This window comes from Pristis pectinata, chromosome 12 (assembly GCF_009764475.1).
Source record: "Pristis pectinata isolate sPriPec2 chromosome 12, sPriPec2.1.pri, whole genome shotgun sequence".
Taxonomy (NCBI): domain Eukaryota; kingdom Metazoa; phylum Chordata; class Chondrichthyes; order Rhinopristiformes; family Pristidae; genus Pristis; species Pristis pectinata.
The window spans coordinates 3,915,996-3,943,762 of NC_067416.1; the positions used below are offsets into that span (position 1 = coordinate 3,915,996).

At 46.3% G+C, this 27,767-nt stretch overlaps 1 protein-coding gene across 2 annotated transcripts in view; it reads left to right on the forward strand.

Annotated features, from left to right (window-relative positions):
- Positions 1-27,767, forward strand: part of zgc:171482 (zinc finger protein) — a 252,768-nt gene that overhangs the window by 176,990 nt on the left and 48,011 nt on the right. For both annotated transcript variants that reach the window (XR_007957285.1, XM_052027478.1), the window contains exon 6: positions 22,869-22,965. Coding sequence is in view for 1 of the 2 variants with exons in the window: in XM_052027478.1 (XP_051883438.1) it covers positions 22,869-22,965 (97 nt within the window). In the remaining variant the exon portion in view is untranslated. The remainder of the gene's footprint in view (positions 1-22,868; positions 22,966-27,767) is intronic.

Here is a 27,767-nt window from a genome sequence, read left to right on the forward strand (position 1 = left end):
TTATACACCTCTATAAGATCACCCCTCAGTCTCCTACGGTCCAATTAATAAAGGCCTAGCCTGCTCAATCTCTCTCCATAACTCAGTCCCTCAAGTACTGGCAACAGCCTTGTAAGTATTTTCTGCACTCTTTCCAGCTGAGCATGCAAGGTGGATTTACTGGAAAAGTTCCAGGGAGCATCTCGACCCGAAATGTCAACTGTCCATTTCCCTCCACAGATGCTGCCTGACCGGCTAAGTTCCTCCAGCACTTTGTGTGTTGCTCCAGATTTCCAGCATCTGCAGCCTCTTGTGTCTCCATGAGGGGTTTAGGGTTAGACTAGAAAAGCTGGGTTTTTCCCCTTGGAGCAATGTTTGAGAGGAGATGTGATAGTGGACAAGGTGGTGACTGGTTTGGACAGGATCAAGAGAGGGAAGCTGTTCCCGTTGGTAGATCAGGCACCAGGGAACAGGTGTAAAATTTAATCTACAAGGGTGATGTAAGGAAATAATCTTTCATGCAGGGAGTAGTAATTATCTGGTACTCACTACCTGTAGGAGGAGTGAGGGGTGGTGGGGTGGGAGGGGCAGGGTGCAGAAACAGAATTAACCAATGCCTTTTAAAGTGAATTGGATCAGCACGGGAGGGGCACTGATTCCTGGGCCAAGGGGATAGAAGCAGGAGAGTGGGACTAACAGTGGGGAGCAGCCAGCACTGATGTAATCTGCCAGTGCCTCTTCCTCCTAACAACTGATGATTCTATCTGAGGCAAATTTTTTGATGTCCTTGCACTTGTTAATGAGATGGAGGTGGGACAGTGTGTGACTCCCATGAACAGTCTGTGGTACAGCGTGCAAAGTCAATTTATTCAGTGTTTTTCAAGAGGAAACTGGAGTTACTTCTCCCAATAAAAGCAGGACAATTTCTCCAGAAAAATGCAGTGAGTGGAGGATAGTTACATCTAAGTTATGCTCATAAAACCAATCACAGTCATTGACCTGGACTTGATGGGCTGTGCCATAATAATTCTATGCTTCTGTTTGATTGACAGGGAATTTACCCAATCATCTCCACCCTGCCTAGATATAGGCAGAAAGTCACACAGCACAGAACCAGGCCCTTCAGCCCATCGGGACCACACTAACCATCAGCCACCCACTTACATTCATCCCAATTTATTCTCCCCACATTCCCATTAACAGCCTCCCTCCCAGATTCTACCCCTCACCCAAACATGAGGGGAAATTTACAGCAGCCAATTAACCTACCGACCTGCACGTCTTTGGGATGTGGGAGGTAACCGGAGCACCCCGAGGAAATCGATGTGGTTACAGGAAGCTAAAGCCATTTGGTTTGTCGCCTTTGACTCTCACCAACTTTTATCGACGCACCATAGAAAGCATCCTATCTGGTTGCATCACGGCTTGGTACGGCAACTGCTCTGCCCGGGACCGCAAGAAACTGCAGAGAGTTGTGGACACAGCTCAGCACATCACAGAGACCAGCCTCCCCTCCATGGACTCTGTCTACACTTCTCGCTGCCTCGGTAAAGCAGCCAACATAATCAAAGACCCCACCCATCCCAGATATTCTCTCTTCTCCCCCCTCCCATTGGGCGGAAGATACAAAAGACTGAAAGTGCTTACCACCAGGCTCAAGGGCAGCTTCTATCCCGCTGTTATAAGACTATTGAATGATCCCCTAGTATGATAGGATGGACTCTTGACCTCACAATCTACCTCGTTGTTGCCTTGCACCTTATTGTCTACCTGCACTGCACTTTCTCTGTAGCTGTAACACTTTATTAGAGTGATACAGCACAGAAACAGGCCCTTTGGCCCAACTGGTTTATTCTACATTCTGTTACTGTTTTCCCTTGTACTGCCTCAATGCACTGTGTAATGAATTGATCTCTATGAATGGTATACAAGATTTTCACTTGATCTTGGTACATGTGACAATAACAAACCAATTTACCAATTTTACTATGGCATAGTGTTGTCACCACCTGCAGCCTTTTTCTACAGCAGGAGAGTATTGGAAGGAGTCATTTGGACACAGTTCTATCCGAGAAATGTTTGGATTGGGAGTCAGCAGGTTTGTGTCGCTATGAATGTGGCAATGAAGCGCGTGCGCGTTTCAATAACACAATTACATACTCAAACTGTGGCTGCTTCCAAGGAAGAAAAGAGAAGGAACGAAAGCTAATTTGATGACATGTTGGTCAAGTTAAGTACCACGTCTATTCTCCAAATTACAGTGCTCTCCACCAATGTAGCAGATCAGTTTCTCACTAATAGCATCTGCAGTGGCGTTTCATACCACCTGCAAATCCTTTAATCAATGAACATCTGCTTCCTGATCTCATTTGCACAGGGAACAAGCTGTTTTTTAGATTAGCTTTGCATTTAGTAAGCCTTTTTCCTGGTTCATTGCACATCAGCTTGTTCACTGTATTAAACTTTTACTACTTTCCTCTTTATGTTTTGGTCTTGAGAGAGCCTTGGGTGGGCTGAAGCTTTGTTACAGCTTGCCCTTCCTAGGACTGGGATCCTCAGCCAGTGGTCCTCTCAACCCCAAACTCTCTTGTCTGTTTTCTCCTCCTTTATCTTGCCAGCTGCTGGATGGATAAGAAGGAATTAATGTCGTACTTTAGCAACCAGAGAGTGTTCCGAAACTCGGCAATAAATTGCAGAGTTAAAAGGACAATTGTGCCGATTGCATGGGGTGTATCAAGGGCCTACAAATGAGGTAAGTGGGCACATAGTCTGAAGCTTGCATTGGTTGAGGGGTGAATATTGGCCGAGAAGTCCCCTGCTCAACCCTCAATAACATGGTTGAATTGCATTGGTTTATCGGTTGTATTGGTTTATTATTGTCACATGCATGGCACATATTGGTACCAATGACTTAGGTAGAAAGAGGGATGTCCTGGAGGGAATATAGGGAGTTAGATAAGAAGCTGAAAAGCAGGACCTCAAGTGTATTGCTCTCTGGATTGCTGCCTGTGCCACTTGCCAGTGAGGGTAAGAATTTGGCAGATGACTGCTTGGCTGAGGATTTGTACAGGGGGCAGGGTTTCAGATTTGTTGATCATTGGGATCTCTTCTGGGGAAGGTACAACCTGTATAAAAGGGATGGGTTACACCTGAACTGGAGGGGGGGGCCAATATTCTTGCGGGCAGGTTTGCTAGCACTGTTGGGGAGGGTTTAAACTAGTCTGGCTGGTGGATGGGAACCAGAGTGATAGGTCAGAGGTTGGGTCATTTAGTGTACAAGTAGATGCAGATGTAGAAAGACTGTGAGGAAGGATGGGCAGTTAAAGTGTTACAGTTACAGAGAAAGTGCAGTGCAGGCAGACAATAAGGTGCAAGGTCCTAACGAGGTAGATTCTGAGGTCAAGGGTCTGTCTTATTGTACTAGGGGACCGTTCAAAAGCAGGATAAAAACTGTCCTTGAGCCTGGTGGTACGTGCTTTCAGGCTTTTGTATCTTCTGCCCAATGGGAGGGGGGAGAAGAGAGAATGTCCGGGGTGGGTGGGTCTTTGATTATGCTGACTGCTTTCCCAAGGCAGCGAGAAGTGTCAACAGAGTCCGTGGAGGGGAGGCTGGTTTCCGTGATGTGCTGAGTTGTGTCCACAACTCTCTGCAGTTTCTTGCGGTCTTGAGCAGAGCAGTTGCTGTAACAAGCCATGATGCATCCAATGTAAATTAATTAAAATGTTAATATTGATTAAAGTAACAAAAAACAAACCACTTCATCCACCTTTATAGTTACAGTGACCCCAGTCAAATGAGCCAGATTCACCTGCTGTACTGTGTGTAAAGCTGAGGGGCCAGATATGAAGTGCATCCTGGCCTTTGGCTCTTGGTCTGTGGTCATTCTAGGGGTGGACGAATAACACAAAATCAAAGGAAGCAGTAGACCAATCAGCCCCTCAAACCTGTTCAACCGTGTGGTGAAATCATAGCCAATCTAATCTAGACCAGCATCACTTTCCCATCGCCTTGATTCCCCACTAGTTCAACTAGCTCTTAGTCTCCCCCTTGAATATATTAAATATCTCCATGGCTCTCTGAGATCGAGCTTACCAGAGTCACAACCCTCTTAGAGAAGAAATTCCTCCTCATCATCTTCTTCTGAAACTATAGGGGTATAGATAGGGTGCTGATGGTATAGGGTGATGATGCGTATAGATAGGGTGCTGATGCATATAGGGTGATGAGGGGTATAGATAAGGTGTTGATGGGTATAGGGTGATGAGGGGTATAGAGAGGGTGATGAGGGGTATAGACAGGGTGAATGCACATAGTCTTTTTCCCATGGAAGGGGAAATAGAAACTAGAGGGCATAGGTTTAAGGTGAGAGGGGAGAGATTTCATAAGGACCTGAGGGGCAACTTCTTCACGCAGAAGGTGGTGTGTATGTGGAACGAGCTGCCAGAGGAAGTGGTTGAGGCAGATACAATAACAACGTTTAAAAGACATTTGGATAAGTACATGGACAGGAGGGGTTTAGAGGGACATGGGCTAAATGTAGGCAAATGGGACTGGCTTGGTGGGCACCATAGTTGACATGGACAAGTTGGGCCAAAGGGCCTGTTTCCATGCTGTGTTACTCTATGACTCTATATCTCCTAGTTCTGGATACCCCCAGGAGTGGAAGCACCTTCTCAGCACCCACCCTGTCAAACCTCCTCAGAAAATTATATGTTTCTATAAGATTCTTCTGAGCCAGTGAGTACAGACCCAACCTACTTGTTCCATTCCTCCCAGGATTTAACACAATGAACTATCTCTGACATGCCTCCAATGCAAGTGTATCCATCCCTAAATATGGAGACCAAAACTATAGGATGTACTCCAGGTGCAGCCTCATCAACTCCCTTTGAAGTTGGATCAGGACTTCCCTACTTTTAAATTGGTCAATTGGTTTATTATTGTGCCAGGTACCAAGGTGGGAGGTGTTGATGCCCAGGCCTGGGAGTCTGGAGATGAGTTTGCTTGAAATTATAGATTGAAGGCGGAGCTGTAGTCAATAAACAATAGTCTGAAGTAGGTGTCTTATATTCCACATTTTATAATGTTTTATTAATATTAATATAAATATTTTATTTTAATATTTAATAATTTATACTCCAAACCCCTTGCAATGCAAGCCACCATTCCAGTAGCCTTCTTGATCACTTGCTTTATCTGCATGCTAACCCTTCATGTTTCATTCACTTGCAAACCCAAATCCCTTTGTATTGAAGCATTTTGCAGTCTCACTGTTTAAACAATAAGTTGCTTTTCCATTCTTCCATCCATAGTGGATAACCTCACATTTCCCCATATCATACTCCATCTGCCAACGTCTTGCTTGCTCGCTTAACCTGTCCATATTGCTCTTCAGGCTCTTTTGTGTTCTCTTCACAACTTGCTAACCCACCTACCTTTATAACATGAGCAAATTTGGCTATAGTACCTTGGCTCCCTTCCAACTCGTTAACAGGTAGTAAACAGTAGAGGCTCCGGCACTAGATCCATCCCACTGGTTATCGATTGCCGGTATGACCCATCCGTTTTCTCTTAACATGCTCCTCCCCTATCCTGCAAATATATTACTGCCAACCCCTGGTGCAATAATCTTTTATGTGACACCTTATCAAAAGCCTTCTGGAAATCCAATACACTACATCTACTGGTTCCCCTTTATCTATCCTCTTTGTCACACCCGCAAGAGGTCATGTGCAGTTACAGAGTCTGGTGGATCTCTGCGAATCCAGCATTGACGACACCAAGTCAAAAATCTCGTCCAGAAGACTGTGCAGCACTCCTGGCTACTGCCCTGCAGTAAATTGCTTCACCTACTGTGGAAATTTTTTAAGTGTTACATATAGGGTAAGATCAAATGATGCAGCTCTATAAAAGTCTGGTTAGACCACACTTAGAGTACTGTGTCCAGTTCTGGTTGCCTTATTATAGGAAGGATATGGAAGCGTTGGAAAGGGTGCAGAGGAGATTTACCAGGATGCTGCCTGGTTTAGAGAGTATGGATTATGAGGAGAGACTAAGGGATCTAGGGCTTTACTCTTTGGAGAGGAGGAGGATGAGAGGAGACGATAGAGGTGTACAAAATATTAAGAGGAATAGATAGAGTAGACAGCCAGCGCCTCTTTCCCAGGGCACCAATGCTCAATACAAGAGGGCATGGCTTTAAAGTAATGGGTGGGGAGATATCAGAGGAAGGTTTTCTACCCAGAGAGTGGTTGGGGCATGGAATGCGCTGCCTGGGGCGGTGCTGGAGGCAGGTACATTGGTCAAATTCAAGAGATTACTAGATAAGCATATGGAGGAATTTAAAATAGAGGGATATGTGGGAGGAAGGGGTTCGATAGTCTTAGGCGAGGTTTAAAGGTCAGCACAACATCGTGGGCCGAAGGGCCTGTATTGTGCGGTACTGTTCTATCTTCTATGTTCTATAAACTGTAGATCAAGTTGTAGTATTGAACGGTATAGACCAGAAAGAGGTAAGTTGCCCCTTCAATTCTGTGCCAAGTCTTTACTGTTCCCAGTCCTGCACCTTCCCCTATCCCTGCACATTTTTCCCGGCTAGTTAATGAAATCCCTTTAGAGGGCAGCTGTTGCTTTTCTTTCCACGGTCTTATTGAACAAAGTTTTTGACAAGTTTTCCGGAAAGTAACCATACACTAACAATTAAAATGGCTCACACAATGCTGGCATTTGTTTCCAGTAGCACAGAATTCAGGAGTGAAATCATAGTCATAGCGAGATAGAGAGATACAGCATGGAAACAGGCCCTTCGGCCCACCAGTCCATGCTGGCCAGAAGGCACCCATGAAGTTAACTTCAATTTGTGGAGGATGGTATAGGCACTGAGAAGTGTTCTGGACGCCAAACCATTGATAAGGCACAAAAGTATGGACAAATTGCCAAACAGAAACAAGAATGTTTACAGGTACCAGGAAGGGTTGAACAAATCAGGGCTTTTTGCTTTTAGAAAAGAGCAAGCTTGGAAGTGATGTCTTGTGAATTGTTAATACGTTGGATGGTGTGGATGTGATGAGAATACAGTGGCATGCAAAAGTTTGGGCACCCCTGGTCAAAACTTCTATTACTGTGAATAGCTAAGCGAGTAAAAGATGACCTGATTTCCAAAAGGCATAAAGTTAAAGATGACACATTTCTTCAATATTTTAAGCAAGATTACTTTTTTATTTCCATCTTTTATAGTTTCAAAATAACAAAAAAGGAAAAGGGTCGAAGCAAAAGTTTGGGCACCCTGCATGGTCAGTACTTATAACATCCCCTATGGCAAGTATCACAGCTTGTAAACGCTTTCTGTAGCCAGCTAAGAGTCTTTCAATTCTTGTTTGAGGGATTTTTGCCCATTCTTCCTTGCAGAAGGCTTCTAGTTCTGTGAGATTCTTGGGCTGTCTTGCATGCTCTGCTCTTCTGAGGTCTGTCCACAGATTTTCAATCACACACCCAGGATGCTGGAGGAACTCATCAGGTGAGGCAGCATCTATGGAGGGAAATAAACAGTTGACATTTCAGTCCAGATGAAGGGTCTCAACATGAAACATCGACAGTTTATTTCCCTCCATAGATGCTGCCTGACCTGCTGAGTTCCTCCAGCATTTTGTGTGTGTGGCTTCAATACTTTTCCTGGATATATTTTCAGACTCTCTGTCATCTTCATCAGTGACACTTGGCTGAACCTGTTCAGGGACATGAACTCCCTCACAATGGAGCAAGCTTCTGCTGTGTCAATGCTGATGCCACTGCACTGACCGTGATTTGGTAGTGGTATTGGTATTGGTTTATTATTGTCACTTGTACCAAGGTACAGTGAAAAGCTTGTCTACAAACTGATCATACAGGTCAAATCATTACACAGTGCAGTTACATTGAGTTAGTACAGAGTGCATTGAAGTAGTACAGAGCCTTTAAACTTTTCCCCTCTAACCTTAAAAGCACGTCCTCTGGTGCTTGACATTTCTATCCTGGGGAAAAGATTCTGACTGTCTGTCTAGATGTGGGGATATTGCAGGAAAATGGTGCTGCACATCTTTGCTAACCAAGGTGCCCACCGAGCCAGTCCCATTTGCCCACATTTGGCCCATATCCCTCCAAACCTTTCCTATCCATACACTTATCCAAGTGTCTTTTAAATGTTGTTACTGTACCTGCCTCAACCACTTCCTCTGGCAGCTCGTTCCATATACCCACCACCCTCTGCGTGAAGTTGCCCCTCAGGTCCGCTTTAAATCCTTCCCACTCACCTTCGACCTATGCCCTCTAGTTTTTGGTTCCCTTTCCCGGGAAAAAAGTCTGTGCGCCTTCACCCCATCAATGTCCCTTATGATTTTATACACCTCTGTAAGGTCACCCCTCAGTCTCCTACGCTCTAAGGAATAAAGTCCTAGCCTGTCCAACCTCTCCCTATAACCCAGGCCCTCGAGTCCCGGCAGCACCCCTGTAAATCCTCTTTGCATTCTTAATGACAGGGAGAACGTGCAAACTCCACACAGACAAAGCCAGAAGTCGGGATCGAACCCGGTCTCTGGAGCTGTAAGATGACCATTTCCTCTAATATTTTGATGAAAGCAAAATAGAACAGATATATTCCAGTTCTTCACTGAGCTGTTCATTGTTATCCCACAGTGTTAAATTGACGTAATCAAGCAACATCCACCTGGCAAAAGAAAGATAATTAGAGATATCACCCAGTGCAGATTAATTCATAATTACTGCATAGCAAACCTCTTGATGTAGAGTTATCTCCCAATGATTTAATAACCATCCACAACAATGCACATTTATATCCCAAACTTATTATTCATATTCACATTGTGGCAAGACCAGTAATTATGAACTATTAGAACCGAGATGAAGAGACGTTCATTTACGCAGAGAACTGGAATCTGCATTGAGTGTATTCAAGGCCGAGATCAGGGATGTGTGGACCACAGCGGCCAACTTCTGCTCCTCTCAGAATCAAAAACTGCAGATGCTGGAAATCTGAAGTAAAAACATGAAAATGTCAGAAACACTCAGCAGGTCAGTCAGCACCTGTGGAGAGAGAACCAGGGTTAATGTTTCTGGTCGAAGATCCTTCATCAGAACTGGGAAAAAGAGACAGAAAGTTGGTCTTAGGTTGCAACAGTTGTCGGGGGGATGGGGGTGATGGATAGGACAAGAGGAATGTCTGCAATAAGGTGAGGACAGGGTTGCCATGGTGATAAGTGGCAGAGGTCATCTGCCTAATGGTTTAATAGGGCATTTAGAGAGAGGGGGACCATGGGAATGTGAACGTTGCAAAAAGCAAGGCTGTGGGCATTCCCTGCAGGTCAGACCGCGCTAATGGAGAGAGAGGGACTGAGTGAGTATCATGGTGTAACACCATTACAGCGCCAGCAATCAGGGTTCAATTCCCACTGCTGTCTATAAGGAGTTTGTACGTTCTCCCTGTGTCTGCGTGGCTTTCCTCCGGATGCTCCGGTTTCCTCCCACATTCCAAAGACGTACGGATTAGTAGGTTAACATGGGTGTAATTGGGCGGCGCGGGCTTGTTGGGCTGCTAGGGCCTGTTACCGTGCTGTATAAATAAAGTTTTTAAAAGTTTTAAAGTTTTAAGGTCTTATGTACTTAACCCGAACAAAAGATCCAGGGAGGAGCTGGATGATCTCTGCATGGCAATCCCGTCCTCACCCTATCACAGGCATTCCTCTTGTCCTATCCATTTCCCTGACCCTCGTTGCAACTTAAGGACCAACTTTCTGTCTGTTTTTCCCAGTTCTTATGACCCAGTGAGGTCTTGTGATCCGGAACGTGCTGGCTAAGATGGTTCAGGAATCATATTCCAAAAGTTGGCTGGGATTGTGAACAGGTGAGTGTTAAAGGGCTCAGGACAGAACAAGGGCATTTAGACAGGCACATGAACAGGCAGGGAATGGAGAGGTATAGACCATCTGCAGGCAGATGGGATTAGTTGGAATTGGCATCGTGGTCAGCACAGATATTGTGAGCTGAATGGCCTGCTCTTGTGCTGTACTGCTCTGTTCTATGTTAGAACAGGGGCAGTGCGATCAAGGAGGATTCCCCAGCAGGGGCCTCTTACTAACTGAGTTTAACAAACTTCAGATCCCTTTGAGTTGGAGCTCTCTCCAGTAGGGAGTCACATTTACCCGCGGAGAGTTAGGCTCAAGCCCCATGCAGACACAAGAGACTACAGAGGCTGGAATCTGGAGCAACACAGGAGATGCTGGAGGAACTCAGTGGGTCACACAGCATCTGTGGAGGGAAGTGGACAGTCCAGTTGAAGAGTCTTGATCCAAAACGTCGACTGTCCATTTCCCTCCACAGATGCTGCCCGACCCGCTGAGTTCCTCCAGCATTCTGTGTGTTGCTCTAGAATCAAGCTCCACCTGCCTTCTGAATAAAACATCTGGATGAAGCCGACAGAACCCAGTCTATCCTAACCCGTTTTCCAGTAAGTGTGCTTTGTTCAATGACTGTGACATCAGGCAAAGGGTTGTGCAGCGGTTAGCATAGCACTATTACAGCACCAGCAACCCGGGTTCAATTCCCACCGTTGTCTGTAAGGGGTTTGTACATTCTCCACGTGTCTGCATGGGTTTATTCTGGCTGCTCTGGTTTCCTCCCACATTCCAAAGACGTACGGGTTAGGAAGTTGTGGGCATGCTATGTTGGCGCAGGAAGCGTGGTGACACTTGTGGTCTGCCCCCACAACACTGTGCAAAAGATGCATTTCACTGTGTGTTTTGATGTACAAGTGACTAATAAAGGTATCTTATCTTCCCAAATATTAATCCTACTCTTCACAGAAGAACATGAAATAGGAGCAAGGGTATTCAGTTTGGTCTGCTATATTCAGTAGAGGGTGAAATGTTGTTGGGGGTAGACAGGAATGTGGAGTTGAGATTGCAGATCGACCAGCCATAATCCTATTACATAGCAGAGCAGGCTCCAGAGGCCAAATGTCCAACTCCTGCTCCAAGCTCATGACTGATCTGAACTTGGCCTCAGTTCCACTCTCCTACCCATTCCCCAGAACCCTCAACTGCCCTATAGATCAAAAATCTGTCCATCTCCTCCTTGAATACATTCAGTGAGTCCACCTCCACAGCTCTCTAAGGGAGAGAATTCCAGAGATTCACCACCCTCTGACAGAAGAAATCCCTCCTCATCTCTCTTGGAAATGGCTCAACCTGAAACGCTGTCCCTAGTTTTAGACTCCGGCAGGAGGAGAAACATCCTCTCAATGCCTCACCTCCAGAATCCCCTCTCCTCTATCTACCCAGAACTGTTTGAATTTGATTCAAGTATGGGTTGTGTTGCAACTATGTCACTGAACTAAGTGTCCAGTATGGAGAGACTGCAATTCCCAATGTGGTGGTTTGAGAGATTAAGTGCAATTTAATAAACATTGCCCATTGAGACGTTGTCCAAAAAATCCCAAATCATTCACTAATGTCCTTTAAGGAAGCAAAACTGTCATCCTTGAAGAATTAAGGCCTTCTTGTGATTTTCAACATCATTAACTCCCTCCTGAAGTGATCTTGCAAAACATCTCAACATGGGGTCTCCAGCAATAATCTAATAAATACCAAATTTATCAGTGGACATCCATTTCCCAGGAGTAAGTAAAAACAGAGAATTATGTCAGGCAATTACTGAACTAACCTAAAGCCCCAGATTACCCAGATGTGGAGGCTTTGGAGAGGGTGCAGAAGAGGTTCACCAGGATGCTGCCTGGATTAGAGGGCATGTGCTATGAGGAGAGGGTGGACAAATTTGGGTTGTTTTCTCTGGAGCAGCGGAGGCTGAGAGGAGATCTGATGGAAGATTATGAGAGGCACAAATAGAGTAGACAGCCAGTATCTTTTTCCCAGGGTCAAAATGTCTAATACCAGAGAGCGTAGCTTCAAGGTGAGAGGGCGTAAATTCAAAGGAGATGTGCGGGGCAAGTTTTTCACAGGGAGAGTGGAGGGTGCCTGGTATGCTCTGCCAGGGGTGGTGGTGGAGGCAGATACAATAGAGGCTCTGAGGCACATGAATGTGCAGAGATTGGAGGGATATTGTGTAGGCAAAAGGGATTAGTTCAGATAGGGATTTAATTACTAGTTCAATTAGTTCAACACAACATCGTGGGCCGAAGGGCCTGTTCCTGTGCTGTGCTGTTCTATGACCCTTTGCAGAGAGCATTCCTTCCGCATTCTTAACCTGGTAATTGAACGAGTGACTAATTTGTCTGGGAGCAACTTCGTTGATTTCCTTCACAGCCCCCATACCCTTAATCTTCCAGCTTTTATTAGTGCAATCGCAACTAACGGAGATCATGGAAATTTAAGAAGCAAATGAGCCAGCGACTAATTGTTTGCCAGCAGCTAATTATCCAACAGATGTCTGGGAAATAATTGTTTGCTAATGGTTAATACATTAACTTTGGGCTGATTATGATCACCAGATCCATTTGCAGTGAGCAAGCACTAAAACATAATTTGTTTTTCTGCAAGGCATCAAAATAATTATTAGCTTTCCAGAGATTATGTCTACTTTGCAAGAACACCAAATGATTTGGGATTTCTGAACAATTCTGATGCTTTGAATATATACAAGCAATAAATTTCTAATTTTCTCTGCCAGTTATCATACTGACTGCATGCCATTGCCCGGAGGGATTGCCTCCTTGCTGGACTAGGAGAGAAGTAATATCTCCCAGACCTTCTCAACATTGCTGCCTCTGTCCATATCTCACCTTATCTGCCACTGAAACCCTCTGTTGCACCACCCCTCCCCACCACACCCCCACCCCTCATCTGATGTTTGCACTGTAATCTTTAGTTTATCCAAAGTTCTGATTCCCAAATCCTGTCGAACGTCTAACTGGATCACATCTCGGTTTTATGTAACCATTCTTTGATTTACAAAAGGGCTGCATTCCTATAATTTGGCCTTGTCCAGCCACGTTGACACTACAGCCAAAGAAAACCGACATCTCTACTTCCTGAGAAGGCGAAAGAAATTCGGCATGTCCCTTTTGACCCTCACCAATTTTTACAGATGCACCATTGGAAAGCATTCTATCCAGGTGCATCACAGCTTGGTATGGCAACTGCTCTGCCCAAGACCACAAGAAATTGCAGAGAGATGTGGATGCATCCTAGTACATCACGCAAACCAGCCTCCCCTCCATTGACACACAAGAGAGACTGCATGCTAGAAATTTGGAGCGACCAACACAAAATGCTGGAGGAACTCAGCAGGTCAGGCAGCACCTATGGAGGGAAATAAACAGTTGATGTTTCCGGTCGAGACCCTTCATCAGGACTGGAAAGGAAGAGGGCAGAAGCCAGACTAAGAAGGTGGGGGAGGGGGAGGACCGCACGCAGGCAGGTGACAGGTGAGTCCAGGTGAGAAGGGGAAGGTAGGTAGGTGGGGGGGGGGGGGTAAAAGGGAGTGATGTGAGAAGCTGGGAGGTGATAGGTTGAAGAGGCAAAGGGCTGATGAAGAAGGACTCTGTTAGGAGAGGACGGTGGAACAGAGGGAGGGAGGTGGGCAGCTCGTGAGGGTGGGGGAGGAGAAAGAGAAAAGATGAGGGGGGTCACAAGAATGAGGGAAAACAAAAAGGAGTGGAGGGCAGGAAAACAGAGGTTACCAGAAGTTAGAGAAATCAGTGTTGAGGCCGTCAGGTTGGAGATGACCAAGGCGGAATATGAGGTGTTGTTCCTCCAACCTGCGTCTGGCCTCAACGTGGCAGCAGAGGAGGCCGTGGATGGACATGTCAGTGTGGGAGTGGGATGTGGAACTAGACTGGGTGGCCACCGGGAGGTCCTGGCCGTTGCAGCAGACGGAACGAAGGTGCTCGACGAAGCTTCTCTCCCCCCTTTGTTTTGCATCGTTCCCGTGGCCCCCCCTCACCCCTTCTCTTTCTCCTCCCCCACCCTCACGACCTGTCCACCTCCCTCCCATTGGTCCACTGTCCTCTCCTATCAGATTCCTTCTTCTTCAGCCCTTTGCCTCTTCCACCCGTCACCTCCCAGCTTCCCAGTTCGGCTCCAGCCTGGATCTCTGGTGTGTCCCAGTTACGCTCTTCTGACATCATTCCCTCTCATCCCCCCTCCCCCACCCACCTACCTTCCCCCTCTCACCTGGACTCACCTGTCACCTGCCAGCCTGTGCTCCTCCCCCTCCCCTCACCCTTTTATTCCGGCTTCTGCCCTCTTCCTTTCCAGTCCCGATGAAGGGTCTCGGCCCGAAACATCGACTGTTCATTTCCCTCCATAGATGCTGCCCGACCCGCTGAGTTCCTCCAGCATCTTGTGTCCGTCCCCTCCACGGATTCTGTCTACACTTCCCACTGCCTCGGGAAAGCAGCCGGCACAATCAAAGACCCCACCCCCCCGGTCATTCTCTCTTCTCCCCTCTACCATCGGGCAGAAGATACAAAAGCTTGAGAACACAAACCACCATATTCAAGGACAGCTTGTATCCCACTGTCATCAGACTCTAGAACAGACCTCTCATACTACTCCTAAAGATAAGTTCTTGATCACCCAATCGACCTCATCGTAGCCCTTGCATTTTATTTGTCTGCCTGCACTGCACTTTCTCTGTAACTGTAACACTGTATTCTGCATTCTGTTTTTACTACCTCGATGTATTTCTGTGTGGACTGATGGCACGCAAGCAAAAGCTTTTCACTGTATCTCGGTACATGTAACAATAATAAGCCAATGTAATTTATAAATTAAGGAGACTGGACAAAGTTCATCATAGGTATTACTGCATCTGATTATATTACAGATCTTTGCTTAAGCCTTTGCCTTCCATGAGTTTGAGCCAATCAAAACTCAGGTGAGGAGGTTGAGGTGTCCACCACAACCCACACCATGTCACGCTTTCCCAGCACTCCTGTAGTTGGTTAGGACTAAGGACTGGTCGAGGGAACTGGGTGAGGATGGGAGCTTAGGTCAGAGTTTGACAGCTCTCCATGTCTCTTAGTGATGTGTTATATTCTTGGCACTGCATACAGTTGGAATAAGAGTGGTAAGCTATTTGTTATGATGAAAAATGGATTTGTAAATTAAGTTCATGTACCTTGACGTTGTAGTGAAAAGCTCTAAATCAAGGAATTACTTCTCATGCTTGTTTTCAAATCTTCCATAGTCATAGGGTCATATAGCATGGAAACCGGCCCTTCGGCCCAACTGGTCCATGCCATAAAGAAAGCAACCTGAACCTCTCCAATCTACCTTCATAGCTACAATTTAACAGTCCTGGCAACATCCCAGTGAATCTCCTCTGCACCGTCTCCAGTGCAGCCACATCTTCTCTGTCGTGTGATGACCAGAACTGTACCCAACGTTCAGGCTGTGACCTCATGAGTGTTGTATGCAGTTCAAGTGTAAACTCCTTTTTCTCATAGTCCCTGCCTCGTGTATTAAAGGGCCACATCCCATCCGTCTTTTTAACCACTTTATTGACCTATGTTGCTACTGTTAAAAATCATTGGAGAAAGAGCAGGTTGGTGAGAGTAGGAGGTGGAGTCTTGTACAAGCATGAAGGAAAAACAGATCTATTGCTGTAGCATAAGATTCTGGGAGACTCTGAGCATTATTCGATGTTTGGTATTTAACAATTGGTTTATTATTCTCACATGTACTGAGATAAGATATTTATTTATTAGTCACATGTACATCGAAACACACAGTGAAATGCATGTTTTTGCGTTACTGAGAATGTGCTGGGGGCAGCCCGCAAGTCTCGCCACGCTTCTGGCACCAACATAGCATGCCCACAGCTCCTAACCTGTATGTCTTTGGAATGTAGGAAGAAACCAGAGCACCCGGAGGAAACCCACGCAGACACATGGGGAGAACATACAAACTCCTTACAGACAGCGGCAGGAATTGAACCCGGGTTTGTTTACATGCCATCCAGACAGATCATGCCATACATAATTACATCAAGGTAGTAAAAAGATAAACAGATTGCAGAATATAGTGTTGTAGCTACAGAGAAAGTGCAGTGCAGGAAGACAAATAAAGTGCAAGGGCCACGATGAAGTAGATTGGGAGATCGAGAGTTCATCTTTAGCGTGTGAGAGGTCCGTTCAAGAGTCTGATAACAGCGGGATAGAAGCTGTCCTTGGTGGTGCGTGCTTTCAAGCTTTTGTATCTTCTGCCTGACAGGCGAGGGGAGAAGAGAGAATGTCTGGGGTGGGTGGGGACTTTGATTATGTTGGCTGCTTATCCTGGCTGTTTGATTGATCGAGCTCTCAGTCTAAGTCAGTGTGTTTTCAGCAAGTTCTATGAGGTGACCTAGTCCTGTATATCTGATATCCAGCTCGAATTTCCGAACAAGACATCTCTGAGCAGGCATTAGAGTCGTGCAAAGTGCAGATGAAATGCATCTCACTCCATTAATGCCTGAGCTGAAACGATCAGATGCAATCGAAAGGCAAACGTATTTAGTTTTGGACAAAGAATCTCTTTCAGACACTTGAACCATTGAACTTGCACCTCAAGTTAAGACCTTTATGGAACTAGTGAAGCCCTCACTGAACCATAAGAGTATTGATTGGCCTATACTATATCGCTGATGCCTTGTGTCCAAATGTATCATCCAGTCCATGGGCATTTCAATGCTGTCTTCTCACTCTGACCTCTTGATCACCTCCAGTTTCCGTTGCTCCACCATTGGTGGCTGTGTCTTCACCCACCAGGGTCCTGAGCTTTGGAATTCCCTCCCTCCCTCCCTCTTTCTCCTTTGGTATCCTCCTTTAACAAGGCCAATTCATTGACCAACCTTTTGGTCAGCCGCCCCAGTGTCTGGTCGTTGAGAACCAAAGGTTGGGGAGGGGGCAGATTTAAGAGGTGGAGTTGGCCAGAGATCACCATTCATTCAGGGGTCAGGGTTCATGGGTCGGGGTTCACATCTGGGCTGGTTACAACGCATTGGGGTTAAAACTCATTAGCACAGGCCTCTGAAAGCCAGCCCAGGGATATTTCAGCTCTGCATCCATAGCCCTTGGCTGCAGTGTTGGTCTTGAGTATGATACCACACTGGGAGGAATAGCCAACTCTCATCGCCAAGACCCTCTCATCAACAATGACCTTTGGGAAGAGTCATGAAGCAGGAGTCATAGAATCATAAGAGTTTTACGGCCCTTCAGTCCTACATCTATACTGACCAAGGTGCCTACCTGAGCTAGTCCCATTTGCCTGTGTTTGGCCCACATCCCTCTAAATCTTTCCTACCCATGAACCCGTCCAGGTGTCTTTTAACTGTCGTAATAGTACCTCCTCTACAACTTCCTCTGGCAGCTCGTTCGAGATCCCCACCACCTTCTGTGTAGAAAAGTTGCCCCCGAAGTCCCTGTTAAATCTTTCCCCTCTCACTTTAAACCTACGCCCTCTAGTTTTGGACTCCCCTACCCTGGGGAAAAGACTGTGGTTATTCACCTTATCTATGCCCCTCATGATTTTAAAAGGTCACCCGTCAGCCTCCTATGCTCCAGGGGAAAAAAGGACCATCTTATCCAGCGGAAACACAAGGAATTCTGCGGATGCTGGAATCTGGAGCAACACACACAAAATGCTGGAGGAACTCAGCAGGTCAGGCAGCATCTATGGAGGGAAATGAACAGTCGATGTTTCAGGCCGAGACCCTTCATCAGGACTGGAAAGGAAGAGGGCAGAAGCCAGAATAAGAAGGTGGGGGGAGGAGGGCTTATCCAGCCTTTCCTTATAACTCAAACTGTCCAGTCTCGGTAACATCCTCATAAATCTTTTTTGCACCCTCTCCAGTTTAATGACGTCCTTCATACAGCAGGGTGACCAGAACTGTACGCTGAACTCCAAATGTGGTCTTACCAATGTCATGTACAGTTGTAACGTAACATCCAAACTTCTATACTCAATATCCCAACAGATGAATGCAAGCATGCAAACACCTTCCTCACCACCCGGTCTACCTGTGGCACCACTTTCAAGGAATTATGTGCCTGCATCCCTAGTTCTCTCTGTTCCACAACACATCCCATGGTCCTACCATTTACTGTGTAAGTTCTGCCCTGGTCTGTCTTACCAAAATGCAAAACCCTCAAATTTGTCTGAATTAAACTCCATCTGCCACTTCTTGGTTCACTGGTCCAGTTGATCAAGATCCCGTTATAGATAACCTTTTCATCGTCCACCACCAATTTTAGTGTCATCCACAAACTTACTGACCATGCCGCCTACGTACTCATCCAAGTTGTTCAGCTAAATGACAAGCAGCAGCGGACCCAGCACCGATCCCTGCAGCACACCACAGGAGAGGACTGAATCAGTTTCGTCCAGATAATTGATTGGAATTTTTCTCTGAAAACAAATTGATGCCGGGTAGCTTGTGTGAGGATGTGCATGTGGGTGCCAGGATGTGATTAATGCAGAGTAATTAGTGCTTCCGTGCTTCACAAGAGAACCAGCAGCCTGTGATCAAGTGGTGAACATCCCATAATCAGGAGAGGCAGCTTGTCACCTGTTCCTGAGGCGGCAGCCTTGCCGAACCTTCTATCCATCTCATTTCTCTCCAGGACACAAACGCAAGCCTGCCCTTGTTTCAGCATTGACCAGGTCCTTCACTGAGTTCAGCGGCAGTTTCATTCAGACCTCCAGCAGGTTTTCACGGGTATAAAAACCCAGAGGCACCTCACAGAATAAGATAAACAATTTTCCAACAGGTCAAACAACGTTTAACCCTTCCGCGAAACAAGTTACTTAGAATTTTACAGTGCTGAGTTTTATTGTTTCCCACCCCCATTTCTCCTCCACCCCCAATCCCTCTCCTCCCTTTCTCATCTGTTTATCCAGCTTCTCCTGAAAGGCCTCAATCTTTCCATGTGGCAGTGAGTTCTGTGAATTCCACATTCTCACCTCACACTGGTTAAGAAAGGGTTTCTTCTGAATTTCCGAATGGATTAATTGATACCCATCCTACAATTTCTAACCACCTATTCTGGGCCCTCCCACAGGTAGAAACATCTTCTCTATCCCAAAGCCAAACACAGCAGATGCTGGAAATCAAATTAACATCAACTGCTTAGCAGGTCAGTCAGCATCTGTGGAGAGACAAAGAGAGGAAAGGTTTTGGGGTTGGTGACCTCTCATTGGAACTATCAATAGAAGTTAAAGATGAAACAAGTGGGAATATATCACCGTTCCTTTATTGTCACTGAGTCAAAATCCTGGGACTCCCTCCCTAACAGCACTGTGCACACACCCACACCTCAAGGACTGCAGCGGTTTAAGAAGGCAGCTCACCTCCACCTTCTCAAGAGCAACTAGGGGCGGGCAATTAAATGCTGGCTCAGCCTGTGAAGCCCACAGATGGTAAGCAATATAAGGCATGGTGTGCTGGCCCTGGAGAGGGTCCAGAGGAGGTTCACAAGAATGATCCCACGGATGAAAGGGTTAACGTATGAGGAGCATTTAATGGCTGTGGGCTTGTACTCAATGGCGTTCAGAAGGATGGGGGGGATCTCTTTGAAACCTACTAGATACAGAAGGCCCTTGATAGAGTGGACGTGGAGAGGATGTTTCCATCAGTGGGAGAGTCCAGGATCCGAGGGCACAGCCTCAGAATAAAGGGACGTCCCTTTAGAACTGAGATGAGGAGGAATTTCTTCAGCCAGAGGGTGGTGAATCTGTGGAATTTGTTGCCACAGAGGACTGTGGAGGCCAAGTCATTGGGTATATTTAGGACTGACATTGATAGGTTCTTGATTGGTAAGGGGGTTAAGGATTATGGGGAGAAGGCGAGAGAATGTGATTGAAAAAAAATCAGGCATGATTGAATGGCAGAGCAGACTCGGTGGGCCAAATGGCCTAATTCTGCTCCTATATCTTATGGTCATATCCCCTGAATGAATAAATAAAAGCAAGTCTTAAGTAGTGGAGGAAGTGGAGGAGGATGGGAGAGGAACCACAAGCGCAAGCAAAAAGGTCCGTGACTGGATGGAGTTCGGGAGAAACTGAATGACACAGGCAGTGGGTGGTGCCTGCTGAGAGAGGGTGTGAAAAGATGCCTGAAGGGGGTGTGAATAGGAGGAGACTAGGAGAGGGGGGAGGTAGAAATCTGAACTTTGGAGATGTGGGGTACAAGACTAGAGTGGCTAATTATCTGAAATTGATGAATTCTATGTTGAATCCTGAAAATTGGGTCTTTCCAGTCTCTCTTCTGTTGAAATTCCTTCATAATTCTAAAGCCACCTCCTTCCTAGAGGAAATATTTCCATTCTGTTCCTGGTACCTTAAACCTCCTTGTTCTGGTACCAGGTTTATGAGTCTGACCTGCAATTTCTGCAGCACCTCTGTGTCCTTGGTCATACTACGGAGACCAGAACAGTGCACAGTGTGACCCAGCCACTGTTCTGTATCGGTTTAACTACCCTGTTTTTGAACGTTACTCTATCAAGAATAAACACGGGGCTTTGTTCGGACACTTTAGAGATTAGTTATCACATGTAAGACCAAACTCCCATCATTGAGCTCTGTGGAAACGATTCTAAAGCACAAATCCAGCACAAAATCCAATACAAATAAACATCAGCTGTGAAGCGCGAGGTTATTCGATGCTTTCTGGAACAAAGTGTTATGATCTTGACTGTTTTCTCTCCGGTGTTTAAGAGCTTGTGACCCTTGGTTTTATTTGCAGTTTGAGAATATTAGTTGGGATAGACTTCACCGCACCCCCACCCCACCCACAGAGCCATGTGTGGGCTGAGGTACAGGGTGGGGCGGGTGTGGGGGCAGGCAGACGCCTACCCCAGGGGACAGTGAGAACAGGTAGCAGGACCAAGTCCCCTCAGGTTGCTGGCTGGTTGAATGGCAGCTAAATCTTTATTTGGACTCTGAACGATGTCCCAAGCAGTCTCTGGGAGGGAGCGGAGTTCTTGAGTGATAACAGGTGGCGGGAATAAAGTTTTAGAGGAGCTGCCACCACCTCCAGGGTGAGGCTAAACACAAAGCAGAGGAAGCGACCCTCATACTCCCCCTGGGCGGTCCACAACCCGACGGCATGAACACTGAATTCTTCAACTTCTGGTAACCTGCTCCCCCTCTGTCCCTTTTCTCTCTCCTCCTGATCGACCCAGTTCCTCCTGCACCCACCCCAACCCCGTCACCCTCTTTCCCCTCCTCCCACCCTCTCCATCTGCCCGTCACCCACACACCCCTCCCACTGGGTCCCCTCCCCACCACTGTTCCCATCTGCCCTCCCCACCTCCCTCCCACGATTCCAGGCTCCACCTTCCTCTCCTATCAGATCCCACCACCTGCAGCCCTCTGTCACCTCCACCTATCACCTCCCGGCCTGTTCCCACTCTCCCATCCTCCATCTGCCTACCACCCCTCCTCACCTGGATCCACCCATCACCTGCCAGCTCTTGCTCCACCCCTCCCCTTCACCTCTTTATACTGGTATCTCCTCTCTATCTTTCAGTCCTGATGAAGGGTCTCGACCCGAAACATCAACTGTCCATTTCCCTCCACAGATGCTGCCCGACTCGCTGAGTTCCTCCAGCAGATTGTGTGTTGCTTTTAAAGGAGCTGTTGTGTTTCCTAGAACTGTACCACACAGGAGGGGAGGGGCAGCATTGTCAGTGGTCTGGATCACACTTGCTCAGACAGATAGGCCACACCACCAACAGTGCCCTAAAGGAGACCAGGATGTGCAAGGCTGGTGTCTGTATCTCACGCACACCTTCTGTAAAGGAGTGAGGTTCGTAGACCATTGGTTGATTTAATGAGGAGCGTTATCTAAGTATGTATCTGACTCGTTCCATTTGTTTTAGAGGAAGAGGCTATGTGAGAGAATTTCAGTTCTGGGCAAACAGAATATGTGTCAGTCTCCCGTGATATTCCACATCTGCACAATGGGCATGTGTGATGGCTCTGTGATATTCCACATCTGGATAATGGGGGTGTATACTGGTGTTTTGTGATATTCCTCATCTGGATAATGGGGGTGTATGCTGGTGTTTTGTGATATTCAACATCTGGATAATGGGGATATATGCTGGTGTTTTGTGATATTCAACATCTGGATAATGGGGGTGTATGCTGGTTTTGTGATATTCCTCATCTGGATAATGGGGATGTATGCTGGTGTTTTGTGATATTCAACATCTGGATAATGGGGGTGTGTGCTGGTGTTTTGTGATATTCAACATCTGGATAATGGGGGTGTGTGCTGGTGTGTTGTGATATTCCTCATCTGGATAATGGGGATGTATGCTGGTGTTTTGTGATATTCAACATCTGGATAATGGGGATATATGCTGGTATTTTGTGATATTCAACATCTGGATAATGGGGATATATGCTGGTATTTTGTGATATTCAACATCTGGATAATGTGGATGTATGTTGGTGTTTTGTGATATTCAACATCTGGATAATGTGGGTATGCTGGTGTCCTGTGATATTCAACATCTGGATAATGGGGGTGTATGCTGGTGTTTTGTGATATTCAACATCTGGATAATGTGGATGTATGTTGGTGTTTTGTGATATTCAACATCTGGATAATGTGGGTATGCTGGTGTCCTGTGATATTCAACATCTGGATAATGGAGATGCATGATAGCGTCCCGTGATATTCCACATCTGGACAATGGGGAACAATGACCAAATCCTATATAAATCCTAACCTTCATGGTCAGTAAAATCCAAATCTGCCAGTCCACCCTCCGACCCTGCCCGGATTTGTATGGGGACCTGCTCGGCTTTCTCCATGTCTCGTGACAGAAGAATTTCCACCTCAGCAGTCTGACTCACTCAAACCTTCCCTTCTTTCCTCTCCTCAACGCGTAGCTTTGAAAAGCAGCTACACCTGCAACATCTGCAACGTGATCCTGAACTCGGTGGAACAGTTTCATGCACACCTGCAGGGCTCCAAGCACCAGAGCAAGTAAGTAAAGCTCTCTAAACAATTGTCAATGGCAAGAAAATACAGTCCATGCTCAGCAGCACTGTTGTTTGCAAAAGTCAAGAATCCAGTTAAGACAGTTACAAGGTTTACATCAAGGCAAACAAATCCCCGTCTGGAATCTAATCGAGTACTTCAGGTCTTTTATATATAAAATAACAGATAACTGGAGTGAGTTACGTTTTGGAATCTAATTCAAGGGTTCAGTTGGCCGGTGCAGGAGTTATATCTAGAATAACAGATTCCTGGGAGTGGATTACAGGCTGGGATCTAATCCAAGGGTTTGGGGGATTTATGTATAGAATAACAGACTCCCAGGGGTGAGTTACAGACGGAATCTAATCAAGAGCTTCAGGGGATTTATATATCATAGAATCATAGAAAGTACAGCACAATACAGGCCCTTCAGCCCACAATGTTGTGCCGACCTTTAAACCTCGCCTAAGACTATCTAACCCCTTCCTCCCACATATCCCTCTATTTTAAATTTCTCCATATGCTTATCTAACAATCTCTTGAATTTGACCAATGTACCTGCCTCCACCACTGCCCCAGGCAGCGCATTCCATGCCCCAACCACTCTCTGGGTAAAAAACCTCCCTCTGATATCTCCTTTGGACATCCCACCCATTACTTTAAAGCCATGCCCTCTTGTATTGAGCATTGGTGCCCTGGGAACGAGGCACTGGCTGTCTATCTATTCTTCTTAATATTTTGTACACCTCTAATTCCTCTTAATATCTTGTACACCTGTAATATAGATAACAGATCCCCAGAAGTGAGTTATAGGCTGGGATCTAATCGAGGGGCTTGGGGAATTTATATATAGAATAACAGATATCCAGGGGTGAGTTACAGATGGAATCTAATTGAGGGGTTTGGTGGGGTGGGTTTACATATAGAATAACAGGTCCCTGGGAGTGATTTACAGGTTGGGATGTAATTGAGGAGTTCAGGGGATTTATATGGAATAACGTACCCAAGAGTGAGTTACAGGCTGGGATTTCATCAAGGGATCTGGGGGGCTTATGTACAGAGTAACAGATTCCAGGGAGTGAGTTACAGGCTGGAATCTAATCGAGGGGTTTGGCAGGGATTACTATTTCTGTTCAGGAGTATTTCCCTTGTGTAGCCTCAGTCTGCCCTTTTCTAAACATGTCCCAAGCGGAAGACACTCTGTTTGGCAACCTGTGATCCTCTTGCTTGCTAAGTGTCTGTACATTTTGCTGCTGTTTGTACATTTTTCTGGTCGGTATTAAGGGAAATACTTTGAATAGCAAGTACTGCTCTCAGACACTCGTTACCTTTTAAGTGGATCAGTAGCCTTGACCCTGTGACCTGATTGATCAATGAGCTTGCATCTCCCAGTAGCATTGGGCTTGTTGCCTCTGATTAAATCAATGATCAATGATTTCTCTGGGCCTTGTTCCAGCAGCCAGGGTCAGGACAGCAAGAAAACAAACCAATCACAGCACATTGCTTTAAGAATTACGTGCATTATTTTTTAACGGGATAAATTCATCACAGTGTTTCAAGTTGTCCCTGGGTTGTACTTACTGTAACTCTCCCCATTTGGTAAAGTAATTCTTCAACTGTATGTCACCACGCAGAGACCATTTGGTTGTTCCGTTTATTCCTTGGTGCTGCTCTTTGCTGTGAGTCATTTAGATGATATTAAGTTACATCGTTCTCCTTTCCTGCGAGTAATTACTGTGCTGTAACTCAACCCATGTGGAACTGTACACAGACCAGCCTGGTTACAAACCAGTTCTGTTCTTACAGACGTCGGAGTATACACAAAATCACTCGATATATCTCCACAGTGTTGTGATGGCATCAAAAGCACATAAGACTGATAAGAAAGAGCAAAAAGTGGAGAGAGAAAGAGAGAGAGAGAGGGGGGGGGGGGGGAACTAGTTCTGTCATTCGTGGGAACGAATGTATGTATGTACATCGGACTTTTGAATTTAATCTGGGAGGTCATTCATATGTATGGGTGTTCATAAGTCGGGCGTTGATTACCTGAGGACTGCCTGTATATGAACCATTTTCCATTGGGGCCTGCTGCAGTTTGGTCTCCAAGGGCAATGCATGCAAGTTGTAGAAGCAGATCCTGCAGGATCTCTGTGGGATCATGGCTAGTCTGATCTCGTCCTCCTTCCTGAATAGCCCTCCACTCCTCCCTGGTCCAAAGATCCCAGCCTTGAATAGAGTAAGTCAGCATCCACAGTCTTCTGGGTCAGAAGAGTACAAGGGGATACCTGGGGGGCATTCAGGAGGGACCTGTAGCTCAATGAAGTCAATCCTCTTACCCTTCATTCTACCAGGAGAGTCTCTGGTGTATTACCCCTGGTTCCATGGGTAAAGCTCTTACGTTGTGTCTCTAGGTTGTTGGTTCAAGGTCCATTGTTGAATTTCCAGTTCTGTACCTCAAACAATGAGGAAGAGAGCAAGCCCTGCAGAACAACCCCAAGCTTCTCCAGCTTCTCCACTGAATACAAATAACATTTAACTGAGTGTGCCTTGCAACCTTACAGAACACTGGTTGGACAGCACTTGGAGCACTGTGTGCAGTTCTGGTCACCACACTGTGGGAAGGATGTGGTTGTGCTGGAGAGAGTGCACAGGAGATTCCCCAGGATGTTGCCTGGATTGGAGGAGAGATCGGACAGGCTGGGCTTGCTTTCCCTGGAGTGAGGGAGGCTGAGGGGTGACCTGAAAGAGGTATAAAATATTATAAGAGGCATAGATAGGGTAGATAGCCAAAATCTTTTTCCCAGGATAGGGGTATCAAATACAGGGTATAGGTTTAAAGTGAGAGGTAGGATCTTAAAGGGGTTCATAGGGGTAAGTTTTTCTACAGGGAGAGTGGTTGATATCTGGAACGTGTTGCCGGAAGAGGTGGTGGTATTGGTATTGGTTTATTATTGTCACTTGTACCAAGGTACAGTGAAAAACTTGTCTTACAAACCGATCGTACAGGTCAATTCATTACACAGTGCAGTTACATTGAGTTAGTACAGAGTGCATTGATGTAGTACAGGTAAAAACAATAACAGTACAGAGTAAAGTGTCACAGCTACAGGGAAAGTGCAGTGCAATAAGGTGCAAGGTCACAACAAGGTAGATTGTGAGGTCAGAGTCCATCTCATCGTATAAGGGAACCGTTCAATAGTCTTATCACAGTGGGATAGAAGCTGTCCTTGAGCCTGGTGGTACGTGCCCTCAGGCTCCTGTATCTTCTGCCTGATGGGCATTTAAGACACACTTAGACAGGCACTTAAATAGGCAAGGTATAGGATACGGTCCTAATGCGGGCAAAAGGATTGGCATGGATATGTTGGGCTGAAGGGCCTGTTTCTGTGCTGTGTGACTCTGTGACTCTTAATATTTATTTCAAAAGAAAAAAATCTACAGTTTCTGGAAACGTAATGAGAACAGAAAGTGCTGGAGTTACTGTGGCTTGTCAGGCAGTGTCTGTGGGGAGAGAAACAGGCTGGTGTTCCAGGTCAGTGTTGTGATGAAGGGCCATTGAGCTGAAATATTAACCCTGCCTCCCACTCCATCTGCTGGTGCCTGACCCACAGAGCACCTCCAGCATTTCCTGTTCATGAAGAAGTACTTGTTTTAGAAGCAGAACTCCTCTCTGCCTCTCTTTGAGGTAGCTGTGAAAGATTCCAATTGATCCCTGCTGCCGTTCTCTGAGTGTCTGACGCTCTGGGGGCTTGTCACTCAAAGCCTCTAGCCACGGGAAACTGGAGAACACACAGGGTGCCTTTGTGCACATGTCCTTGATCAGTCTGAGCCCAGTTCCCTTGAACACTCGCCATTCACAGCATCTCCACTGAGATATAATCGCTCTCTGTTATACAAGAAGCAAAACACCATTCAGACCTTGAAGTAAAGTGTTGGCAATTTTATTAAAATCTCTGATTGATAAAACTGCTGTGCGTTCACTGAGGGGCTGGAGGAGAGTTGATGAAAGAGCTAAGACAGGGGTGGTGGGAAAGCTGAGATACAGGCAGGGAAGATTGCATACTCGAAATGAGACCGGAGATATTCAATGCAGGAAATGTTTACCCACCCCCACCTCCCCCATTACCTGTCCCAAACCACCCCTTCTGTTGAAACCAGCAAAGAACATACAGCACAGAGACAGGCCCTTTGACCCACGGAGTCCATGGTGATCATCAAGCACTCATTTTACACCAATCCCACCCAACATTCCCATCAGGTCTTCCCAGATGCTGCCACTCACTGACACACTAGTGACAATTTACAGTAATCAATTAACCTACCACTACATTGGGGTGTGGGAGGAAACTGGAGCACCCGGGGGAAACACAAATGGTCGCAGAGAGAACGCGCAAACTCCACGCAGACAGCACCTGAGGCCAGGATCGAACTCGGCTCTCTGGAGTTGTGAGGCAGGGGCTCCACAAGCTGCATCCCTGTGCCACCCCAGTGTTGTCCTTTCCTCACTCTTCTGCTCACCTGAAACTCTTTTGGCCCATGTCCTAACTCGGATGAGGTCCCGTTCCCCTATCCTCACCGACCTATGCTGGCTCCCGTTCTGGGAACACTTTCGATTCTCATCCTTGTTTTCACATTTCCCATCCCCGACCTCTCCTTTCCCTGTCTCCAACACCTCCTCCCTCCTCTGATTCTACAACACAATGCTGAACGATACCAATCTCCTTCACTCCGCTATTGGCGGTTGTACCTTCAGCAGAGTGCATACTAGCCTCTGGAATTCCCTCTGTAAACCTCTCAACCGTGAAGTT